Here is a 20,282-nt window from a genome sequence, read left to right on the forward strand (position 1 = left end):
CCGACTCGGCAGGGCCAGCGGCGGCCGCTGTCGCTGTATACGAAGCTCTCTGCCCGACTGGGACTGTCAGAGTCCTCCCGGCACGCTCCGCCTCCTCTCGACAGCTTCATCAGCTCAAAGGGCCCCACCTCGTCCTGCTTTGGGCGAAACCAGCTCGTGGGGGCAGTCCAGGCGTTGCGAACTGCTCAGTGCACGCTTCGGTCGACGCTCGGAATGCACTGGGTCAAGAAGGACGAGTTCGACGAGTGGGACAAGGCCGTGCGTCTCTCTCTCCCCCTTTCCCCTCGCCTGCGCCGCGCTCACCGGTCTTGAACGTTTGCAGGCCGAGGTGCACGCCGCAGACTGGATCAAAGTCAGGGTTTGGCCGCCTGTCAACCCCGGCGCCGCGTACACGCCCGGGACCCTCGTCACCTTCCGCGCCGAGATCCCCGAACGACTGCAGCCGTTCGAGCTCACGGCGTACCTGCGCGGGACGACCGAGATTCTCGAGGTACATTGCGCTCTGATCCCCTCGGATCCGTGACTGACGTCGCAAGAGCCCGCAGCCCGCCTCGCACGCCAACTCGCACGTCTTCCTTTCTTCCCGCCCGAGCGTGTTTCCCCTCCTCGGCAACACGTTCCTCGACATCTCGTTCACGAGCCCGCTGCCTTTCACCCTTCGACTGCCCGACGCCCCGCTGTGCGCATGCAGCGGGGAAGACGCCCTGCCGCGCTCGTGGGAGGACGAGAACGGGGTCGCCAGGGTGCGGTACGAGGTCGTGCTCGAGGGCAGGGGGATGATCGAAGAGCCGCTCGGGTGGAGCGGGACGATCAAGACGTATGAGAAGCGCCAGAGGAAGGACGGCGGGCCCGACTATCAGTGCGTTCACCTTCTTTGGACGCTCCCACTCTCCTGCTCACGCATTGTTCGACAGACTCTGTGTCCCGTTCAAGGTCACGCCGCGAATGGAACCGCCATTCGCTCACAGCAGCTTCATCGCCGAGACCGTGGGCCAGAAGAGCACGCTCAAGCCGGACTTGAGCGTGAGCACCGCCGGCAGGATCGCGCGCCTCGCTCTGCTGGACCAGCCGCTCGAGGACGGCTACATGCTCGACAGCTTGAAGGTACGACTATGCTCCTGAAGCTGCTCAAAACCGATGGCTCGGGCTGAGGTCTTTTCGTTCGCCCTTCAGCTCATCCATCGCATCACTACGCCTTCCGCGCCGTCGTCCTCTTCCAGCCCTGCCCACGACACTCCAACCCCTCCGCCTTCTCTCGCGTACACCTTTCGCGTCTCGCTCGGCACCCATCCGCAGCCAGTCCACGCCTTTGTCCGCCCTCTCCAGTCCGAACAGCCCCTGAGCGCGACCTTCACCGTCCTGCGCGTGACGACGCTCCGCGCGGTCGAAACCAAACCCGGGTTGATTCTTCGCTCTCCGATCCAGCACGAGGAGGCGCTCGTCGAGATGCGCACGACACAGAGGAAAGTCGTCACCGAGTTGCGATTCATTAGCGGCGCGGAGGGCGATAACATCCGCGCCGAGGAGGTCTTCCTCGACTTCGACGGGAGCATTGAGGTACCGCGTACGCCATCAAATGGTGACGAAAGAGGCGATACGAAGGGGAAGGGCAAGGAGAAGATGCGAGACGAGGGCTCGGACCAGCGGCAAGAGGGGCTGTTGCCGCGCGTGAGGAGCTGCAACATCGAGGTCCGGTACGTCTCAACGGCCGTCTACAGCTGTCTGGTGCCCAGCGCTCCCTGCTTATCTATACTTCGCGCAGGTACGACCTCGTCGCCTCGTTCCGCTTCTCCGACAAGAGCGCAGCGCAGGAGATCCGCGCCACCGACGTACGCCTCGACCTCCCCGCCTCGCTCTCCGACCCGGTGCAACGCGTCAATGGAATTGCAAGCATCACGAACGGTCCCGATGGCGGCGGCTCGCAGGTCGAGGTCGACGCGGCTCGGTTTCCTGCGCTCGCAGCGCTGTACGGCGGGACGCCTAGCGCTTCGTCGTCTTCGGTGCCGGTGACATCCGCATCAGCTACGACGCCCCGCTACACAGCCGGCGCACGCGGTACTGCGGGCGCGCCGCTGCCGCCGTACGAGCCTACGCCTGGCGCAACGCCGACTATTGCGGACTCGAAGGATTCCCTTCGAGCGCAGCCTGTAGTTGCTCAAGACAGTGGCGCAGCACTTCCGCCCCCGTCGTACGCCGCCCGTGACGAGTCGGGCGCCGCTTCAGGCCAACCTGGCGCCGAAACGACGGACCGGGCCGCGGCAAGCGAACGCAGCGGCGGCCGAGGCAGCTTTGCGTCGCGTTTCCTCCGCGCAGCTCGAGGCTCACGCTCGTCTGCCGTCTCGAGCGAGCCAAATGCCGCTCCTGGAACGATGCGCTCAACCGCCACGCCAGCGGGACCGCCACCGCCCGTCGACGAGCCCGCCCCGGTGCATGAGGCCCCACCGACGTGGGAGGAGACGGTGCGCGACGACATGATGGACGACTGGGTTGCGGCTAGCGTCGCATTCGGAGGAGACGACGAAGAGATCGCAGATGCGAGAGCACAGTAGACAGGGATGGTTCTGGCTCTGTGATGCTGCAAAAGCGAGACTCTTCCGCAGCCGCAGAAGCGTCTCTGAGAGAAGGAGGGAGGGCGCCCAGCACAGGCGCTGCAGGAAAGCGCGAAGTCGTTGTGCACCAAACCAGCTTCTGCGCGTTCTCGACTTGACCCTTCTTTCAAGCGAGCAATGTGAGATGGAGACCGAGTGCGGTCACGCACTCTTGATTGCATTGGCCGTAGACACAAATACCGAGCAGTCGAGACAGAGGACGACTACGAACGACACGAATGGTTTCCTGCTCCTTCACAGCTCGTCCCTCTTCCGCTCCTCTCCCTGCTCCTCCCACACCCACTTGCCCTTCTCCTTGACCTTCTCCTCCCAACCCTTCTCACTCTTGAGCTTGCCGATAAAGTCGCCCTCGATGGCCTTTGCGGTCCCCGGACGCGCTTCGATGCGGCGTACCCAGGCGTCGAGCGCTGGGAAGCCGGCCTCGGTCAGCGAGGGGATGGCGAGGGAGCTCGGGTGGCCGCGGATCCAGGGGAAGGAGGCCTGCAAGTCGGCACGCACGTCGACGTAGCGAATCAGCGCTGATCAACGAATACCCTGGCTGGCGCAATCACGGCAGAGCACTCACGATGTCAGCCTGGGTTGAGCGGCATCCGATGTCAGCCACCGAGACACTTCTGGTATGGATGTGAGTGTGAGACCGCGCGTACATAGCTAAACTTGCCCCTCCCGGGCCCGACGAGGTAGTCCCTCCCATCGCCCTGCGAGAGCTGCGTCTCGTACACGCTCAGGAGGCGCTTGGCCTCGTCGATGTAGCGGCGAGCGGCGTAGACGTCTTTGACGGGGGCGGCATTGAGGAAGTGGCCTGCTTGGCCCGCCCTGCGAAGTCGAGCGCGTGAGCAAAACAATTCCTGACGGTCTAAGCGCGATGGCAACCCTTGGTAGGGTCATTGTCACGCCGTCGGGCGAGGCATCTGTACTCACATAGGAGCGTAGCCGCCATGCTTGAAGAAGACCCACGACCACTGTGGGACGATGCAAGGCTGAAGTGAGCGCGAGTACCGAAATGTTTCTGATGCCACACGATCATGCGTGCGCGCCACGCACCATCTCGGTCTCGTCCGCCAGGTCTTCAAAGTGGAGCTTGAAGTCGGTGTCGTAGACCTTGGAGAGGTACAGCAGGATCGAACCCGTCTCGAAAACGCGGATGTTGTTGTGTGAGCGGTCGACGATCTGAGGAATCACCCGTTACGCAAATCAGCACGGCTAGTCGACAGACAGCAGGGGTTGAAAGCGTCATAAGCGGTTACGCACAGCAGGGATGCGCCCGTTTGGGTTGATCTCGCTCAGGTACCACCTGCAAAGCGCACAAACCAACGTCAGTCTCGTTTTTCTGGCCTCATCGCAGAGGCAGGGCGCACTGCTCCTTCTGCTCGTTCTTGCTGATGTTGATGGTGTGCTCCTTCCACTCGATGGGCACGCCGAGATTCGCGAGTTCTGCGAGTCGAATCGGCGGCAGAGGTGACCGCAGTCAGGGTCGTGCGTGCTAGTCAGGCGCGGCGAAAGCCCGCCTAGACTCACCTTCGAGCGCGACACTCATCTGTGCAGGGCGACAGGATCAGCTCGTTCGGCTCGCGGATTCAAGGCGAGCGAGTCGACGCACCTGCAGCCCATTGGGCGTGCGAAACGAGTACAGGTCGATCCCGCTCGGGCTCGCGGGCGGGCCGGTGCTGAACATGCGCGCCTTGGAGCTGCGGGCTCCGGTCGACGAGGCGGATGCCATGGCGAGCGAGGGGAGAGCGGAGAGCGCGAGCGAGCGAGAGAGCGTGTGCGAGGCGAGCGCGGCGAGAGGGAGCCGGAGTCGGAGGCTCGCGAGCATCCCCTGAAGTCACAAGGTGAACAAGAAGAAAACAAGAGGAAAGGAGAGGCGGACGAAGACGACGAGGTGGGGCCGATCTTCCGCGTGCATACACTCTGCCTGAGGTAAGCAGCTGACCGGCGAGCTGACGGGCACCTCTCTGCATGCAGCGTGACTGTACAACCACACGCATTGCCATAACTAGCCCAACCGCAGACCGAGCACCACACCCGCCACAAACGTCGCCCGCTGCTGCACGTTGGCGCTCACAAAGTCGATAAAGCCCGTCCACACCCTCGCGAGCCGGTTCCCGCCTTGCGACGACGGAGGGCCCGCGCGCGAAGTGATGAAGCGGTCGTACGACGACGAGAAGGCGCCCCAGTTGACGTTGATGAACTGCCGCGACGAGAGGTACTGCAGGCCGATGAAGACGAACCCGAGCGTGAAGGCGGCGGCCTGAGCGGATAAGCACGAAAGCGAATCAGCACAGCATCCTTCACAGAATACAGCGCCGAGATGCAAGACATGTCTGCCGCACCCGCAAGCCCTTCTTGACGAAGACGCCTGCGCGTCGCAAGTGTGATCAGCATTCTGTTGACACCTTTGTTCCGACGTGCCGCAGCTAGGCTCCTGAAATAGAGGAAAGCAGGCACGCACCAACGCAGATCCCGCTCACAGTGCCGAACCCGAGATCGCGCAGGTTGAGGATGCTCTCCGCCTCGGGTCCTCCCTTTCCGCCCGCGCTCGCCGCGTCCCTCTTCCCCGCCGCCGCGGCCTCGGCCGCACTCGCATCTGGGAGCGAGAAGGCCGGCTTGTCGGCGTACGAGCGGTCGCTCGCGGACGCGCACTGCAGGGCGCTGCCCGGCTGCAAGAGCGTCGAGTAGGCGAGTGCGCCGAGCGGGAGCGAGAGGCCGAGTGCGAGGCGGTACGAGTGGAGAAAAGACGTCGAGGACGAGGTCGTCGTGCGGGTTGCCGAGCAGAGCGAGCGGGAGAAGGCCAACGAAGGAGAGGAGGATGTGGGGCGAGCGGTCTGGCGCGCGAGGTGCGCGAGCGGGGTCGGCCAGCGGGCGCTCAGCATGTTGCTCGACTTGCCGAGTCTGTCAAGCTGGACGAAAAAAGGCGGGATCTACAGCAAGAGCAAAAGGGGCGATTCGACGAGAGAACGACTCTGGTCAGGCTCATCTCGGACTGCGAGTGGTAGTGAAACCGCCTCAGTGACTCACCGATTAGACTGCGAGGCCTCACAAGCGTAGTGTGAGCTCGTTCGACGCGCTGCTGAGTTGCGGGCACGTGTGGGGAAGTCGCCGGCTGATGACGATCGGAAGGCGTGCACGGCAGCGGAGAGGCGCGAGGCTGGACTTTGCAGATGCGCGAGTAGGATGCGAGAGTGCAGCGCTTCAGGGCTCAGCAAGAAGCGCCGACGAACGAGGAGGCGGAGAGCAAGAGACCGAGGCCGAGACGGAAGAGTCGGAGAGGATTCTGCACCACCTTGCAGTCGAAGGAGACACTGGGCTACGACGACAGTGCTTCAGACGATAAGTACGAGCTTGTCCGCGCAGCTGACGAGCGACGGCAGGGAGCCCGTGGCGCGAAACGCAGATGCTTCCGCGTAGTAAACCTCAAATTCTCTCTGCGAACGACCGGCAGGAGATGCGCCCTTCAGTCGAAAGATGGCTCAGAGCATATGCTATGGAGGTATCTATACGAGCGTGGCGGCTTGTCTGCCCCGTTGTCTCCCTCTCCGGCCGCGATTCCACCGCTGCCATTCCTCCTCTTCCTCGCTGATCTGCGACGAGCCGGCCGACTTCGCGAAAGGCGAGCGCAGTGATCGAAAATGGCCGAGAGACCCGGAAGCAGGCTCTCGCGGCGGTTTGCGTGGAACTGCTGCCCAGTCGTCGCCGCTGCTGGAGGTCGATGCATCGCTGTCGCTCGAGCGCTCCAGTGACGCCCGTTCGTGTGGCGTGCCGCGCAACGGATGCGATGGCCGAGTCATCCGACGTGCAGGTCGGCAGTCGCTCACAGGCGAGGGCGGTACGCTGCCCTCGTCGGACAAGCTCGCAGCGCTGCCCGGCGCCTCGTCGGCCGAGCTCAGCAGCGACGCCCCGTCGCTTCCGCTCGTCTCACGCTGCGCTTCCGCATCCTGCGCCTGCGCTCTCGCATGACGCCGCTCTTCCCTCCGTGTCCGCCGCCTCGTCCTCTCGCGCCTCCTTCGCTTGCGCCTCCACTCGTCGTCCGCTTTGTCGGCCGTCCGTATGCGGTCCCAGCATGCAGTGTAGCCCGCGACGACGAGAAGGGCGACGAGCGAGAGGCAGAGGTAGGTGGTCAATTGCAGGCCGATGGGGAGGGGGGTCGACGAGGCGTAGGTCGACGTAGCGGACGGGGCGGAAAGAGGCGCGGCGGTCGGGACGTCGTGCGCTGTTGGCGTCGGAACCCAGGTGACGGGTGCTGTCGTGCGTGATGCGATAAGAAGGAAGGTTTGCGGGGCGGGGCTAGACGAGGAGAGGACGGGCGCTCTGTCTGCGGGCATGCTGGGTCAGCTGCAACTCTTGGACCCGCACGTCTGGATGCTCTTACCCATCCAAGCGGCATCCTGTGGCGTGTATGGGCAGAGAAGAGAAGCTTTGCACGCGGGCTGCGAACGGATCGAGGAAACGGACAGGAGAGTCCGCGGCCAAATGCGGAGTCGGTGTGCTCCAAGCAGCGAGGCTCCAGCGAGGCTCCAGCGAGGCTCCAGCGAGACAAGCAGGCGAACATGTTGAGCCTGCAGAGCTCAAGAAAGCGGGACGAAAGCAGGACGAAAGCAATCGAATACCAAGCGGGCCTCGTGGTGAGGCGAAGATTCAGCAGGAAGAGGTAAGCGCGAGAAATCTCGCGTGCCTGTGAAGTTTGACACTCGTGGATGTGCCGCCCACAAGTCGACCTTGCGGTCGCAGGGCGAGCAATCGAGGACAAAGCAAAAGAGCGCGCCGGCGATACCCTCCCGAGAGAGGGGCCGCCTTCCGAATCTTCGCTACGCCTTCACGCCCTCAGACTTCCGACATGCCGCACAATCCACGAGGGACCGGGCTTGAAGAGGAGGGTATAGGGGGAAGCGGATTGTGTATGGATGAGAGTTCGTGCCGAGTGGAAGGGGGGAGGAGGGTGAGTCCGCCGACTGCGGCAGAGTAGCTCGCCGGGAACGTCTGCAAGTGGCGCTGGGGTTGCCTCAAGACACAGCTCATGCGATCTGAGCTCAGACGTAGGCGAAAAAGCAGCTGCTTCGCGGTGGGGAATGCGGTAGACGAGCGGCAGGGAAGCGATGCAGCTCTCCGAATTGTGCCATCGACCGATGGCCCGCGTAGGGGCAGTACTGCCGTGTACTGCTGCATCGTCGGGTCCTTGCGTCGCAGATGGAAGCTCGATGGGCGGTATAGGCGGGCCGTAGCGCAAGGGCGGCGAGGAAAAGTTGCGAGACGGTGGGGCGTGCAGCAAGACGCCGAGCGCGCGCGAGACCAGCTGTGCGAGGTCGACGAAGGCGTCGTGCGTCTGCTCACCAGCCCGCTACGCATCCCGTGCGAGAAAGCGGGAGGACGGCGGGCGCCGAGTGAAGCGCGAGACGACAAGAGGCGAACGCGCGGCAGCAGCGCTCCTCGACCGCCGTCAGACTTGCAGCGAGGGCACAGCAGCTCGCATGGTCTTGCTAGCTCGTCTGACACGCTGACGCTCAACCTGGAACTGCTCTCCCAACTACTCATCGCCCCGCTCGAGCCTCGTTCGCTCGACCCGACGAGCCGTACTGCTGCTGTACTGCGCGTCTGTGCATGCTCAAGAGCGCCACGACCAGGCTCGTCCCGTTCCTCGAGCACGAAAGCGCGCTCGCGCCTCATTCTTCTCCGTCCGTCTGCTCGGTCCGAGTCCGCGGACGTCCTGGTCTCCGCGCTTTGGCGCCTCTGCTTCTGCTTCTTGCTCTCTCTGCTGTCCCGCGGAGTGCTACAACAGCCAGAATGGAAGGCGCTGTCGATCCCAACCCGCCCTCCGTCGCTCGCGTCGTGCGTCCGCCTTTCCTTCGCTCGTCTCCTCGCTCCGAGTGTCGCTTCGCACAGTGCGAGCAGTGACGGGCCTCGGACAATTCGATTCACTGACCCCAGGACCACTCTTCAGTACGCCGATGTCTGCGCCAAGCTCGGCGCGACGTGGTACGAATACGACAACCTCCAGCTCGCGTGGGTGAGTCGGCTTCGCTTCGCTTGCCTTCCATGTGGCCGACCTGCTGACTCTGGTTCGAGACGTGTAGGGAACGCAAGACCAGTACGAAGTGACGCGCAAGCTCGGACGCGGCAAGTACAGCGAGGTGTTCGAAGCGATCGACATCGTCAACGACCGCCTCGTCGTCGTCAAGGCGAGTCGCAACCTCACCGACTCAGCGCGGGCGAGACTGACGCGACTGCTCCCAGGTGCTCAAACCAATCAAGAAGAAGAAGGCGCGCTGCCTTCGTCCACTCCGTGGCGCTCGCAGCTGACCCTTCCTTTCGACGTGCAGGTCAAGCGCGAGCTCAAGGTCCTGATGAATCTCCGCAGCGGCACCAACATCATTGAGCTGCTCGACATCGTGCGCGACCCGCAGAGCCGCACGCCGGCCATCGTGTTCGAGCACGTCGACAACCTCGACTCGAAGCTCCTCTACCCGAAATTCACGGATGGCGACGTGCGCTACTACGTCTACGAGCTGCTCAAGGCGCTCGAGTACTGCCACTCGAAGGGCATCATCCACCGCGACGGTGCGTGTTGCGTTCCGTTGCTCCTGACCCCGCACTGACGGTCCCTTCGCGCGCAGTCAAGCCGCTCAACATCCTGATTGACCACGAGCAGCGCAAGGTAAGTCCACACTGGCCGTGCCGTTGCGACTGGAAACAGTCGTCGTCCGTCTTAAAGGTCGTAGACAGGCTTACCGTTTCACCTGTGTCTGGCAGCTTCGCCTCATCGACTGGGGCCTCGCGGAGTTCTACCACCCGGGCGTCGAGCTCAATGTCCGTGTCGCTTCACGCTACTATAAGGGTACTTCCGCTCTGCCGCTTCCTGCGCATGCCAAAACTGAGCTGACAAGACTCTGCGCAACTCCGCGCACTCGTAGCTCCGGAACTCCTGGTCGAATACACGCACTACGACTATTCGCTCGACATCTGGTCGGTCGGGTGCACTTTCGGCTCAATGGTGAGTGGGGCACTGCTCGCGTTGCACTGCGTGCCGACAGCCATGCCGCCGTCGCTTCATCGCCGACTGACGCGTTGCTAACAGATCTTCCGCCGCGACCCGCTCTTTCACGGCGCGAGCAACGAGGATCAGCTCGTCAAGATCGCCAAAGTGCTCGGGACGGACGACCTCTGGGCGTACCTCGACCGGGTGCGCGCGCGCTCACGTTCTCTAGCGTACAGCGAGCGCGACAACGCTCGCAGCGATGTGCAGTCGGTTTGCTGACGTTGCCTGATCTGTCACAGTACCAGCTCGACCTCGACCCCGACATCGAAGCCATGGTCGGCACGCACTCGCGCAAGCCGTGGAGCAAGTTCATCACGACCGAGAACCAGCGGTACATTGTGCGTCGACCATTTCGCGTTCTGCGGTGCGGAGCAACTCTGCGCTCGGACGTGTGCTCACCTCTGTTTCGCAGAGCAACGAGGCAATTGACCTGCTCGACAAGATGCTCGTCTACGAGCACACGGGTGTGCACCTGTCGCTTTCCTCCTCATGCCCGTCACAGTGCTGACCTGTCAAGCCTCTGCAGCCCGCTTGACGTGCGCCGAAGCGATGCAGCACCCGTACTTTGCCAACGTGCGCGCTGCGGACGAGATGCGCAAGCGCGAGGAGGAGAGGGCGCGGTCGGGGAGAGCAGGTGCGTTCCGCATGGCGACCCTTCTCCTTCAATGCTGCTACTATAGCGCAGCATCTCCGACTAAGGGAGCCGATTTGTCGTACTGACCGTTCTCGCGCTGCAGAAGCGCCCTCGGCCATCTTCTTCTCGCTCTCGGCCGGCGGCGACGTCGAGCCCGACGACATCGAAGTGCGCGCGCTGAGCTGAATTGTCCACTCGTGCTGCTGCGGTCGCTCGGAGTGGAAGAACGTGTAGGTAGGGCAGTGTGTGCTCGCATGAAGTTGGACTCGCTTCTTGTCACCGCGGGAATTCTCGACACAGACCCAGCCATTGCTCGACTCGCAGCAACTGGATGCCGATCGCAGCTTCGTCGCAGGCTCGTGCTTGTGTTTGCGGCAGCCACAATGCGTGCTTGCGCTCGAGTCCATCCCGTGGGCCTTCCCCACTTCGTCGGTTCCCCCACTCCTTGCTCGGGATCTCCTGTCTCTTCTTGTCTCCTGACTGCAAGAGCACAGTTCGTTCGTTGGCAACGAGCGACTGGCGCCTCTTCGCTTCTCTCCCTTCCCTGCTCCCAGTCCGCACCCGCAAGGCTCCCGAGTCCTGCATTCGCTTCTGAGCTGCTTCCCGTTCTGCGAAGAGCCTGCTCGTTCGCACAGACCTCTCCACGACTCTTGTCTCTCTACGCTATGTCGACGGACCGCTCCGGCATTGCCGAACTCCTCGCGCTTCAGGCGCAGTTCAACCAAGCCATCGAGGCCGTAGTTTCGACGGCCGACGAACCGCTCCCGTCGCTCAACGACACCAGCGGGCCGGATGGTCCTCCCACGAAGGCCAAGCTGCTCGCCGTCGCCTGCGCTCAGAAGATCATCGCGCAACTCAAGGGCTCGATGGTTGCGATCGACTGGTCTTTCTCCGTAAGCTTTTTCGTAGATGCCCTCTTCTTGTCGGCTGACCGCTCGGCGAGCGCGTTGTACAGCACCACGTCCCCTCGAGGCTGCACGTCGCGATTGAGGCGCATGTCTGCGAAATCTTGCGCGAAGCGGCGGCCGAGTCCGGAAATCCGGACGAAGGTGTCGCTGCGAGCGACATTGCGAAAGTCACAGGCATCGACGCCGGAAAGCTCGGTACGTCGCCTCTCAGTTGATCTCACAGCGTCGCTCAGCTAACACAATGTGCCAGCCCGCTGCCTTCGCATCCTCGCAGCGCATCACATCTTCCGCGAAGTTCGGCCCGACGTTTTCGCTCTCACGCGCTGCGCGGTGCCGCTGGACACGGGGAAAAGCGTCAAGGAACTGACCGAGTGAGCTTGCTTTCCACGTGTCGCGGCGTTGCGAGGTCAACCCGCTGATGCCGGCCACTTTGCTTGCAGGACCAAGGACTTTTACTCCGGCACAAACGGAATTACGGCTCTTGTCGCACACTCGTGCGTTGAATTTCAATGTGGCTCTCAAGCCGCGGCTCACGGATTCGGGACAACGCGCTGGTAGCGCCGACGATGCCCTCAAGGCTTCTGCGCATCTCGCCGAAGCGCTCTTTTCGCCCGAGAAGGGTGGCTCGTACAATCCTGCGGACGCCCCCTTCACCGTTGCCAAGGGTGTCGAGATTCCAATTTGGGATTTCTTCGCCAAGGAGGAGAACTCGCTTCTTCTCTCCCGCTTCGCCTCAGCGATGCGCGGAGTGCAGGTCTTGACGGGCGCGTGTGGCACCGACATGGTGCGCGGTACGCAATCCTGTGATGCCTGCGGGAGCAGAGCATGCATTGACGCGGTTGTCTCGCAGGCTTTCCCTTCAAGGGCCTGCCGCAAGACGCAGTTGTCGTCGATGTTGGCGGTGGCGTCGGCTCCGCGTCACTCGCGATCGTCAAGGTTGCGCCTCAAGTCAGGATCATTGTGCAGGACCGCCCCGAGGTCATCGAGCAGGCCAAAGCGGTACGTTCTCTGGAGTGCTCAGTGTCGCTTTCTGCTCACTGAACCCATGTGTGGTCGTTTCGCAGGTGTGGACGGAGGCTGCTCCCGAGCAATTCGAGTCCGGCCGTGCAAGCCTGCAGCCACACGACTTCTTCAGGCCGCAGCCCGTTCAGCACGCGGCCGTATACCTTCTCCGCCTGATCCTGCACGACTGGGCCGACCCGCTTGCGCACACGATTCTTGCCCACCTACGCTCGGCAGCGGGTTCCGACTCGCGTCTTGTCGTGATTGAGCAAGCGTACGACTACCTGTCGCCCGATGGCTTCGTGCCTACTACCTTCCCGTACCTCGCCGACGGGCAGATGATGAGCTGCCTCAATGCTCTCGAGCGCACGGAGGCGCAGTACGCCTCGCTCGGCGAGAAGGCTGGCTGGAACCTCGTCCGGGCCTGGAAGACGGGCAAGGGTGGTGAAGAGGAGGGCATGTTCCGCCATTACGAGTTTGCGCCGGTCGCTGCGTAGTAGTCCTTCATTTTCATCTCGAACCGCAACAGGAGGAGCGTCTTTATACAGTTCAGCCGCCGAAGAGTCCTCCGATGGCGCCTGTCGCGGCGCCGAACCCATCTGTGCAAGCGGAAGCATCCGGGAATGAGCGCGTGTCACCTCGAGCGAATGCGCGCCGGGTTCAGCGCACCTTTGACTCCATCAGCAACTGTGTTGGCGGCGCCCTCGATTGCCTGACCCGCCGTCTCTGCGGCGCCCTGCACCGCCGAACCCGCCGTCTCCGCCGCGCCAGCGACTTTCTCGGTGAGCGTCTCGGCGGCGCCAATGAGGTCTGCGGGCAGTAGCGGGTCAGGCGCACGGTCAAGGGGGTGGACGAGCGAGACGCACGTCCGGTGAATTCGGACCAGACGCTTCCGATCTTTTCGGTCAAGTCGGGCGCTGCGAGGGTCGTTCGGGTCAGCCGCGTCTTTTTTGCGCACACCAGGAACGGAGACGCACGAGTTGTGACAGTCGGGAAGAAGAGAAAGTCGGTTGTTGCTTCGTAGATGTCTTTGCCCCAGAAGTAAGCGACCAACCCGCCTCCCACGAGGAGGAGCACGAGAAAGACGACGAGCACGATCCGCTTGGTCTTCTTGCCAAGAATCTGGGGATGTGTAGGGTTCAGCAGAGCGGTGAAGACGCGGAAAAGGCCAAACGGGACCTGCCGGCTTGTCGTCGTCGCCGTGATGCTTTTCGTGCGAATGCGAAGAACGGTGATGCCCCTTCTTCCCGCTGCGCATGACCCAGGTCCTTCGCCTCGTACTGTTCGAGCTACCCTCGACCAGCAGCTGCGCCTCCTTGTCTTCGTCTCCACTGCTGCTGCTGCTGGAGAGCGTCGACGACGAATCCTGTGTCCGCGCCGGGACGGAAGAGACGACAGCGACGCGTCGCCGAGCCGAAGCGGCGAACCCATAGCGGGACATCGAGGCAGCAGCAGCAGAAAGCGAGCCACAGCGGAGGCGTCGAGAGCGAAGAGGCGCAGCGAGAGGGGGGGCGGACAAGGGGAGCGATCGAACGGTCGGTCCTTCCGCGGCCGGACGCTGCGAGCGCACGCACACACCTCCTCTCTGCTCCACACCGGATACCTCGTCTGCTCGCGAGGCATGATGGCGCCTGTATTCCTCGTCGGGTCTAGCTACCGTCCCAGCGCCACTTCGTCCGCTCGCTCGTCGAGCACGATCACGACCGAGACCCACCCGTCTGCGCCGGGCATGCACGCGCCGAGCCAGCCGAGCTCCGAGTCGAAAGGAACGTAGATGCCCTGGATCAAGGCGTGCGCGAGAGGTGGTGCTGCGGGAGGAGCCGGCGTGGGCGGGAAGAGAGGCGGGAGGAGGGACGAGAGGGCTTGGCAGAGCGTCGTTGGCGCGCCTGTGCGACCAGGAAGCTTCGCTTCATCAGCACCATGAAACCGCTTATAGCGCGCGCATTGGCCGTGAAACGCGACGGCGTACGCACCGTCAGGCTGCAGCGGTGATACCACGTCCTGCACGACCGGCGCACCCTCGGGGAGGTACACCCTGAGCGGCACGCTCCGCACGTTGTTAGCGTCCGGTAAGCGACCATCGGCCGAGGATGGTGTCGGCGACCGTGTCGAGGTCGGCGAAGAGGAGTGAGAGAGTGGCGCGGGGAGCGGGATCAGCTTGGAGGCGACGGTCCAGTACTTGTCAAAGTCGTCTGCGCGCACGAGATGTCAGAAAGCTCAGTCCAGATTGCACTCAGAGCGTGTGATTGTGAGCCAGACAGCATTGGACGACGCTGAACGCACTCTGCACGATGCCCTCCCACAGGTTGTCCTGCTGCTCCTTGCGCAAGTTGGTCACGCGCTTCGTGTTGCCGCTTCGGACGTAGTCGGCCTCCTGCGGATCAGAAAGCCCATGCGTCAGTGCGTGGGCGGAGTGACGCACTCGGGCTCAGTCCGGTCCGCAGCTCGGCAGAGAGGGCGCTTCAGTGCTGCGACTGCCGAGCACATCGACCAGCTGCGTCGCGAGCGTTTGTGTACCCACCAGCGAATATCGAACGCACCTTGACCATAGCCATAAACCCGACCCTCGCGTCCTCTACGCGGTTGCTCACGAGCAGCCTGTCGGCCGGCGGGTCCCTCAGGTGAAGCGTCACGCGCCACGGCTGCGCCGGGTCGCGCGGCTTCTCGGCGGGTGAGGGCGTGCGCGGGCGCGCTGGCGCGGGGGAGGACGAGGTGGAGGGGGCGCGGAGGGTCGAGTGCGCCGAATCGGTGTAGGAGGAAGGGAGCGCGCCGGGAAAGGAGAGGTCAGGCGCAGGCGAGCCGCTGGACGAGGTTGAGAGCGGGCCGAAGACGGAGGCGAGGGAGGAGGGGAGTGCGGATGGATCGGGTGAGGCGGGGGAAGAGTGGGTGGGCGGAGGAGGGAGGAGCGAGGGAAATGACGCGAGATGGTAGTAGTCGCACAGGAGGCCTATAGGCCAGTGCCTGTTCGTAATGAGCGAGTCAGCAGGAATGACGGACAGGCAGGTTTTTCGGTGCTGGTGCGCACCACTTGAGCGGAACGCCGTCCGCCTCGAACCACAGGTCGTCGGATCGCAGGCTCGCGGCCGAGTTATCGTCAAGGACGAGGTCGAGAAAGTACTTGCGCACTTGTGCGAGGACGAGCGGGAGGTAGCCGATTCGCGGGGCTTGCAGCTGTTTGAACGAGTGCGCGGAACGAGGGAAAGTCAGCGAGTTTGTCCAACTTAGCGGCTCGAGTGACGTACGTAGTAGGATTCGATGCTGCGATCTGCAGCTGCTGGCAGCTCGCTGTCTGCGAGGACGACCTCTATGGGGACGGAACCGGCAAAGACCAGGGTGCGAAAGATGGCTGCGGATGCGCTTGCAGTGGCCGTTTCTGCGGCGGGTGACGCAAAGGACGAAGTCGAGGGCTGTTGTCGCATCCTCTGCGACGTTGCAGACGAGCCGGAAGGCAGACGGGACACTGTGAAGCGGCGGGAGCGCAAGGTGGGGGAGGGGGTGCGAGGTTGACGAGGAGGTACCGTCAGCGCACCGGCGCAAAGCGAGCCAATGATATGCGTAACGTACTGCTGGCGGACTTCTGCACGTGTCAACGCCTTGTTCAGGAAGCTCGCTGCGTGTGTGCGGCGCGAGAGCGGTCGGAGCGACGAGACGGAGGAGGGGAGGCAGCACAGCACACACAGCGGCGGGGCCTGGCAGGGCAGCTCGAGGGTCCAACGAGCAGCACTTCAAGCTTGCGCAGCTCACGCACGAGCTGCTCGGCGCTGTGCGAGGGGGGCAGTCGGGGCTCGACCCGATGCGTCGCTCCTTTGCTCCTGCTCTTACGAGTGCGCTCTTGCCTCTTTCCGTGCGCCGTACAGCGTGCGTGCTGCGTCGGGCTCCAGGCTGAGCACTTGAACTTCGCTTGCACTCGCTCGCAATCTTGCGACTGCTGTCGTTGTGCTCATTTCGCATCGTTTGCCCAGACCCGGCTGCTTCGCCGCCGCTGCGGGCCTCGAGCTTGCTCGAGCATGGAGCACGGCCTCAGAAAGCGAGGCCTGCGGCAGACGGCGTGATGCCTGCACTCTTTGCTCCCGAAGTCCCGGTCCGTACTCCGTTCAGCGTCGCACATGACCGCGTCGAGCGCGCATTCGCGCTTTCCAGTCAACCGTCCTTGCCGGGTTTTCGCCAGGAGAGTCCCCACACTACTCACCGCGCGACGCCGAGTCGTTCGAACCCCTGGTCCGCCCCGTTCGCAACCGCTTTGAGCCACCAGCCTAGGTGCCTAGTCTCCACGGCCTTGCCCAAGCCCTCCCTCTCTTTGCCGGGCAAGGAACGCGTCGCGCATATGCGGCGGCAGCTGATGCTGCTCGGGAGGGACAGGGACGCGCGTGTAAGTGCGCGGTACGCGAGCGGTCTCACGGTTGACGTTGTGGGTCTCAGTCAGATAGCGCGACCAACCCGCAGCGCGCCGACGGGCAGATCTTGCCGCACCGCGCGTACGCTCCGAGTCCGAATCGTCCGACGAGCAACTCAACCCGGCCACCTCCGAGGGAGTCAACCCGGGCTCGGACTCGCTGCCCGAACTGAGCCAGTCGAGTGCGGCGCGGTTGCCGGGAGTCGTACCGAGCGTCGAGCGCGACCCGGTCGGAATTGCGGGGAGCGGGACAAGAGAGTAGTCGAAGTCGGCGGAGGCGAGCGACCGGAAGAAGGGGACGTAAGGTGATGTTGAGGGGAGGGCGGCGGCGAACGCGAGCGTCTCTTCGAGCAGCGAAGGGACCTCGTGCGCTTGGGCGTCGGTCAGGTGCCAGAAACGGTCCAGCAGTCCGACGGCGTTGCGAGGACCTGCAGAGACAAGGCGGCAGTGAGCGGGGCTGCGAAAGCTGCAGATGGCGTGAAGGCGCACCTGTGAGACCCGCTGCTGGTCCAGCGGCGCCGGCTCATACTGTCGGATGCGCCGACGCATGGCAAAGATGACGAGGTTGGTCGACACCGGCGCGAGGAAGGGCGCGACGGCCGTTGCGTCGGGAGGTGGCTCAAAGCGGTTTAGGACGGGGCGGACACGAGTTGCAGATGTCTCCTGGTCGTGCGGCGAGTAGTAGATATACTCTGGTAGCGGAAACTCAGGCGTGAAGGTGGGACGGAGGATTGCGAGATCGCGTTCGAGCCGGTCGTAGAACAGATTGAATGGCGGGCGAGCTGGGAGTTTTAAGCCGGGCTCGGACCTACGAGCGCGCTTGGCTGAACCCTCTCGCGATTCCGCCGTCCGGATTGTCTCTACGCTCTCCTCGAGCGAGGCCTGACGAGCTGCCTGGTACTGATACTCGCAAACAAGTCGAGCGAGTACCGCCTCGAGAGACGGTTGGAAGGAGAGGGAGTGCTGGTTGAAGGCGGCGTGTACAGCGGTGGCAACTGTGAAGGAAGGTCGTCAGCACGTCAGCACGGGTAATTTCCGATCTGCAGGCAACAGAAGCAGCCGACGCCAGCCAGGTCTGCACTTACGCGGAAGGCGGTTGCTGGGCAGGTGATGGCGAGCGTGAGGAGGAACGACATTCTGCTGAGCAAGATAATCGATCTGGTGGAAGACGGGCAGGCCCGATAACTCAGCTTGAGCGGACTTGCCAGGAAGAGGAGACGCTAGCGGCTGACCTGTTTTGCACCATTTTTGCCGTCTGGCGCAACGATGTGCGCAGAGTCGGGTTCACCGTCGAGGAGCTTGCCCCGGAGCGCGCAAGGCCGCACACTGTCGTGCTCCTCGAGCGCGTTGAAGCGCTCGATTTCGTACAAGACGTGCATCACGTCGCTCCAGGGTCCCTCCGCTTGCGCGTCCTCGGTCTCCCACGTCTTTTCGGCCATGTCCGACGCAAGCTTCGACCACTGCCAGACCCCGCCGCCTTCGACGCCGGCTACCTCCCTCCGATAACGCGACGAGAAAGCTCTGCTGGCCCGCTGCGCGGACACGGTCCGCGATGACGGCGGCTGGTCGAACGAGATGCTCGAGGCCATAGCGGCGTGCTAGTAAAGCGCTGTGGCGAGGCGCACGAAGCGTGACAATCAAGTGGGGGCGAGTGCTTGGGAACAGCGCAGCGGCCTGGAGAAGCGGTCGACTGGCTGGAGAGGTGCGCAGCCAAGAGATGCAGGCGCGACGGCGATCAAGCTTTTCTCGAGCGGGTAAGAGGAGAGACGCGTCGAGGAGCGAGCGGCGAGCGGAAGAGGAGGGGGACGAGGAGACGGAGTTCACGGAAGCAACGGCGGCAGGAGAGGACACATGAGGCTACGAGAGACTCGACGACAGGCTCCGGCGGTTACTTCGCTCCGCTCGGCGCCTCTGCGGGCTGAGTCTGCTGTCCGCGAAACGACGCCGCGAGACCCCTTTCCCGTCCGACTCGTTCAAACCTAGCCCTTGCCGCGCAATGGTCGCAGCACAGACACAGTCGACAAAAGCGCTGCTCGCACGACTACGCGAGCTCCGGCTGCACGCGTCGCGGCAGCCCGAGGAGGTGGTCGGGATCGGACTCGAGCTGGAGCGCAGGGGGACCCTCTCCAAGGCGTCGGGCGAAGGTGCGTGTGTTCCCTGCACAGCTGCTGGATTCGGCTGACCCTCGCACGGCGCTCGCAGTGTGGGACGCGGTCGAGCAAGTCGCCATCGCTGCGACGGAGACGGGGCAGACGCACCTCGCAAAGGTGAGGCTGGAGCGCGCAGGACTGCAGCAGAGCTAAGCAGACACTGACACGGCGACTCGCACGCACGCAGACGCTGATTGCGAGCCTGACATCGCACTTCTCGTCGTCGACCCCACATCGTTCGACCTACCTCTCCGGCGTGCTCAAGGAGGCAGAGGGCGACCTCGCAGGCGCACGAGAACACTACGAGATGGCCATCCGCGAGGACGAGACCGACGTCGTGCGTCCGACCTCTCGTTGTGCCGTCTCTTCGCACCACGGACTCACGAGCCTCTCGCGCACCTCCCCCTCGCAGGCCTCGCGAAAACGCCTGATCGCCCTCCACCTATCCTCTCCCATCCTGACGCTCCCCGACGCCGGCGCCTCGTCGTACAAGGCGCTCTCGTCCTCGATCCCCGCCTCGCAGCAGCCGTACCTCGCTGCATCCCTCTCGCGCCAAAAGGGGATCCACATCCTCGTGCACTACCTCGACACGTACTACGCCGACCTCACCGCATGGCTCTCGCTCGCGTCCGCCTACGCCTCGCTCGCGCTGTACCCGCAGGCGCTCTCGGCGCTCGCGCACGCGCTCGTCCTCGCGCCCAACGACCCGTGGGTCGCGCTCAAGTACGCCGAGACGGTCTACACGGCCGGAGACGTCCACACGGCGTGGAAGGAGTTTTGCCGCGTCGTCGAGATGAGCACAGAGGAGGGCGACGCGACGCCGCTCCAGGGCGCGGCGAGGCGCGCGGCCATGGGCGCAAAGCTGGTGGGTCTCTGCATTCGCTCCCCCTGCACCTCTCCAGACGGGTCATCGACTCTTAGTGTGGGGTTACTTGGCGGGTAGCTGTTTGCTCATCCCGTACATACGCGCTCGCAGTGCCTTCCCCGTCTCCGCGCGCTCCCATCCCCTTCCGATCCGCTACTCGCTCCCGCCAAACTCGACGCGCTGGATCTCGTCTTCTCAAGTTTACTACTCGACGCATACAGCAAGACGGAGGGTGCGGTCGGCGCGGGCGTCGTGCGCAAGTGGATTGGCGGCGCAGTTGAGGCGTAGACCGGGGACCTGACTTTGCAGTGTTGTATCGAGCAGACATTTCCTCGACGCTGCGTTCTTTTCTCTCTACAGCGCTAGCTGAAGAAGTGTGGGCCTGGCGGACTGCGTTCCATCACCTGCGCCGACTTTTTCTTTTTCGACGGCGCCCTCCCCCTCTCTCGCACGTAAGCAGAACCTAGCGACCGCCAATGACCGAGCTGCCTTTTGTTGGGACATGAAAGTCTCCCGTGACCGCTTCGCGTGACTGGAGTGCTCCCTGTTCGGCTCTGTCCCGCCGCGGTGCGTGCCTGGGCGCATAGTGTAATACCTGAGGAGGAGCGGCGCTGCAGACGACGCGACTGTTCTAAGGTCGTCACCCTTTCTCGCGCTCTGGCAATCTGAATGCTGGCTGCGAGTGTTGACG

General features: G+C 63.6%; 8 protein-coding genes across 8 annotated transcripts; 4 read left to right on the plus strand and 4 right to left on the minus strand.

Moving 5' to 3' along the window:
- Window positions 1-213: 213 nt before the first annotated feature.
- JCM10292_005998 (uncharacterized protein) lies at window positions 214-2,549 on the plus strand (the record flags this gene model as incomplete). The annotated part of the gene is made up of 6 exons (XM_076651989.1): window positions 214-258; window positions 323-490; window positions 546-859; window positions 915-1,104; window positions 1,174-1,694; window positions 1,763-2,549. The coding sequence occupies 6 exons, from the start codon at window positions 214-216 to the stop codon at window positions 2,547-2,549; spliced, it is 2,025 nt and encodes a 674-aa protein (XP_076502439.1).
- Window positions 2,550-2,843: 294 nt separating this feature from the next.
- Window positions 2,844-4,329, minus strand: JCM10292_005999 (uncharacterized protein; the record flags this gene model as incomplete). The annotated part of the gene is made up of 9 exons (XM_076651990.1): window positions 2,844-3,089; window positions 3,175-3,183; window positions 3,257-3,425; window positions 3,531-3,571; window positions 3,654-3,779; window positions 3,861-3,903; window positions 3,968-4,043; window positions 4,128-4,146; window positions 4,210-4,329. 9 exons carry the CDS (start codon window positions 4,327-4,329, stop codon window positions 2,844-2,846), a joined length of 849 nt encoding a protein of 282 aa, XP_076502440.1.
- Window positions 4,330-4,605: 276 nt separating this feature from the next.
- On the minus strand, window positions 4,606-5,482 carry JCM10292_006000 (FUN14 domain-containing protein; the record flags this gene model as incomplete). Its single annotated transcript, XM_076651991.1, has 3 exons — window positions 4,606-4,860; window positions 4,943-4,968; window positions 5,062-5,482. The coding sequence occupies 3 exons, from the start codon at window positions 5,480-5,482 to the stop codon at window positions 4,606-4,608; spliced, it is 702 nt and encodes a 233-aa protein (XP_076502441.1).
- A 2,905-nt stretch (window positions 5,483-8,387) lies between these two features.
- On the plus strand, window positions 8,388-10,459 carry JCM10292_006001 (casein kinase II subunit alpha/alpha'; the record flags this gene model as incomplete). Its single annotated transcript, XM_076651992.1, has 13 exons — window positions 8,388-8,432; window positions 8,545-8,610; window positions 8,678-8,782; window positions 8,838-8,864; window positions 8,924-9,161; window positions 9,218-9,258; window positions 9,354-9,438; window positions 9,515-9,594; window positions 9,679-9,783; window positions 9,879-9,977; window positions 10,052-10,103; window positions 10,166-10,273; window positions 10,377-10,459. The coding sequence occupies 13 exons, from the start codon at window positions 8,388-8,390 to the stop codon at window positions 10,457-10,459; spliced, it is 1,134 nt and encodes a 377-aa protein (XP_076502442.1).
- Window positions 10,460-10,938: 479 nt separating this feature from the next.
- On the plus strand, window positions 10,939-12,680 carry JCM10292_006002 (uncharacterized protein; the record flags this gene model as incomplete). The annotated part of the gene is made up of 7 exons (XM_076651993.1): window positions 10,939-11,166; window positions 11,229-11,376; window positions 11,432-11,552; window positions 11,622-11,675; window positions 11,740-11,972; window positions 12,032-12,180; window positions 12,246-12,680. The coding sequence occupies 7 exons, from the start codon at window positions 10,939-10,941 to the stop codon at window positions 12,678-12,680; spliced, it is 1,368 nt and encodes a 455-aa protein (XP_076502443.1).
- A 52-nt stretch (window positions 12,681-12,732) lies between these two features.
- Window positions 12,733-13,624, minus strand: JCM10292_006003 (uncharacterized protein; the record flags this gene model as incomplete). The annotated part of the gene is made up of 5 exons (XM_076651994.1): window positions 12,733-12,782; window positions 12,853-12,993; window positions 13,050-13,100; window positions 13,161-13,305; window positions 13,367-13,624. The coding sequence occupies 5 exons, from the start codon at window positions 13,622-13,624 to the stop codon at window positions 12,733-12,735; spliced, it is 645 nt and encodes a 214-aa protein (XP_076502444.1).
- A 212-nt stretch (window positions 13,625-13,836) lies between these two features.
- Window positions 13,837-18,165, minus strand: ATG5 (Atg5p; the record flags this gene model as incomplete). The annotated part of the gene is made up of 9 exons (XM_076651995.1): window positions 13,837-14,069; window positions 14,157-14,375; window positions 14,467-14,557; window positions 14,724-15,144; window positions 15,209-15,354; window positions 15,426-15,556; window positions 16,663-17,358; window positions 17,478-17,571; window positions 17,809-18,165. 9 exons carry the CDS (start codon window positions 18,163-18,165, stop codon window positions 13,837-13,839), a joined length of 2,388 nt encoding a protein of 795 aa, XP_076502445.1.
- Window positions 18,166-18,572: 407 nt separating this feature from the next.
- JCM10292_006005 (tetratricopeptide repeat protein) lies at window positions 18,573-19,879 on the plus strand (the record flags this gene model as incomplete). Its single annotated transcript, XM_076651996.1, has 5 exons — window positions 18,573-18,720; window positions 18,779-18,843; window positions 18,914-19,063; window positions 19,139-19,591; window positions 19,703-19,879. 5 exons carry the CDS (start codon window positions 18,573-18,575, stop codon window positions 19,877-19,879), a joined length of 993 nt encoding a protein of 330 aa, XP_076502446.1.
- Window positions 19,880-20,282: the final 403 nt, after the last annotated feature.

The sequence above is a fragment of the Rhodotorula paludigena genome (genome assembly GCF_050403205.1).
Source record: "Rhodotorula paludigena JCM10292 DNA, Rt_paludigena_JCM10292v1_ctg62, whole genome shotgun sequence".
In the NCBI taxonomy this organism is placed as follows: Eukaryota; Fungi; Basidiomycota; class Microbotryomycetes; order Sporidiobolales; family Sporidiobolaceae; genus Rhodotorula; species Rhodotorula paludigena.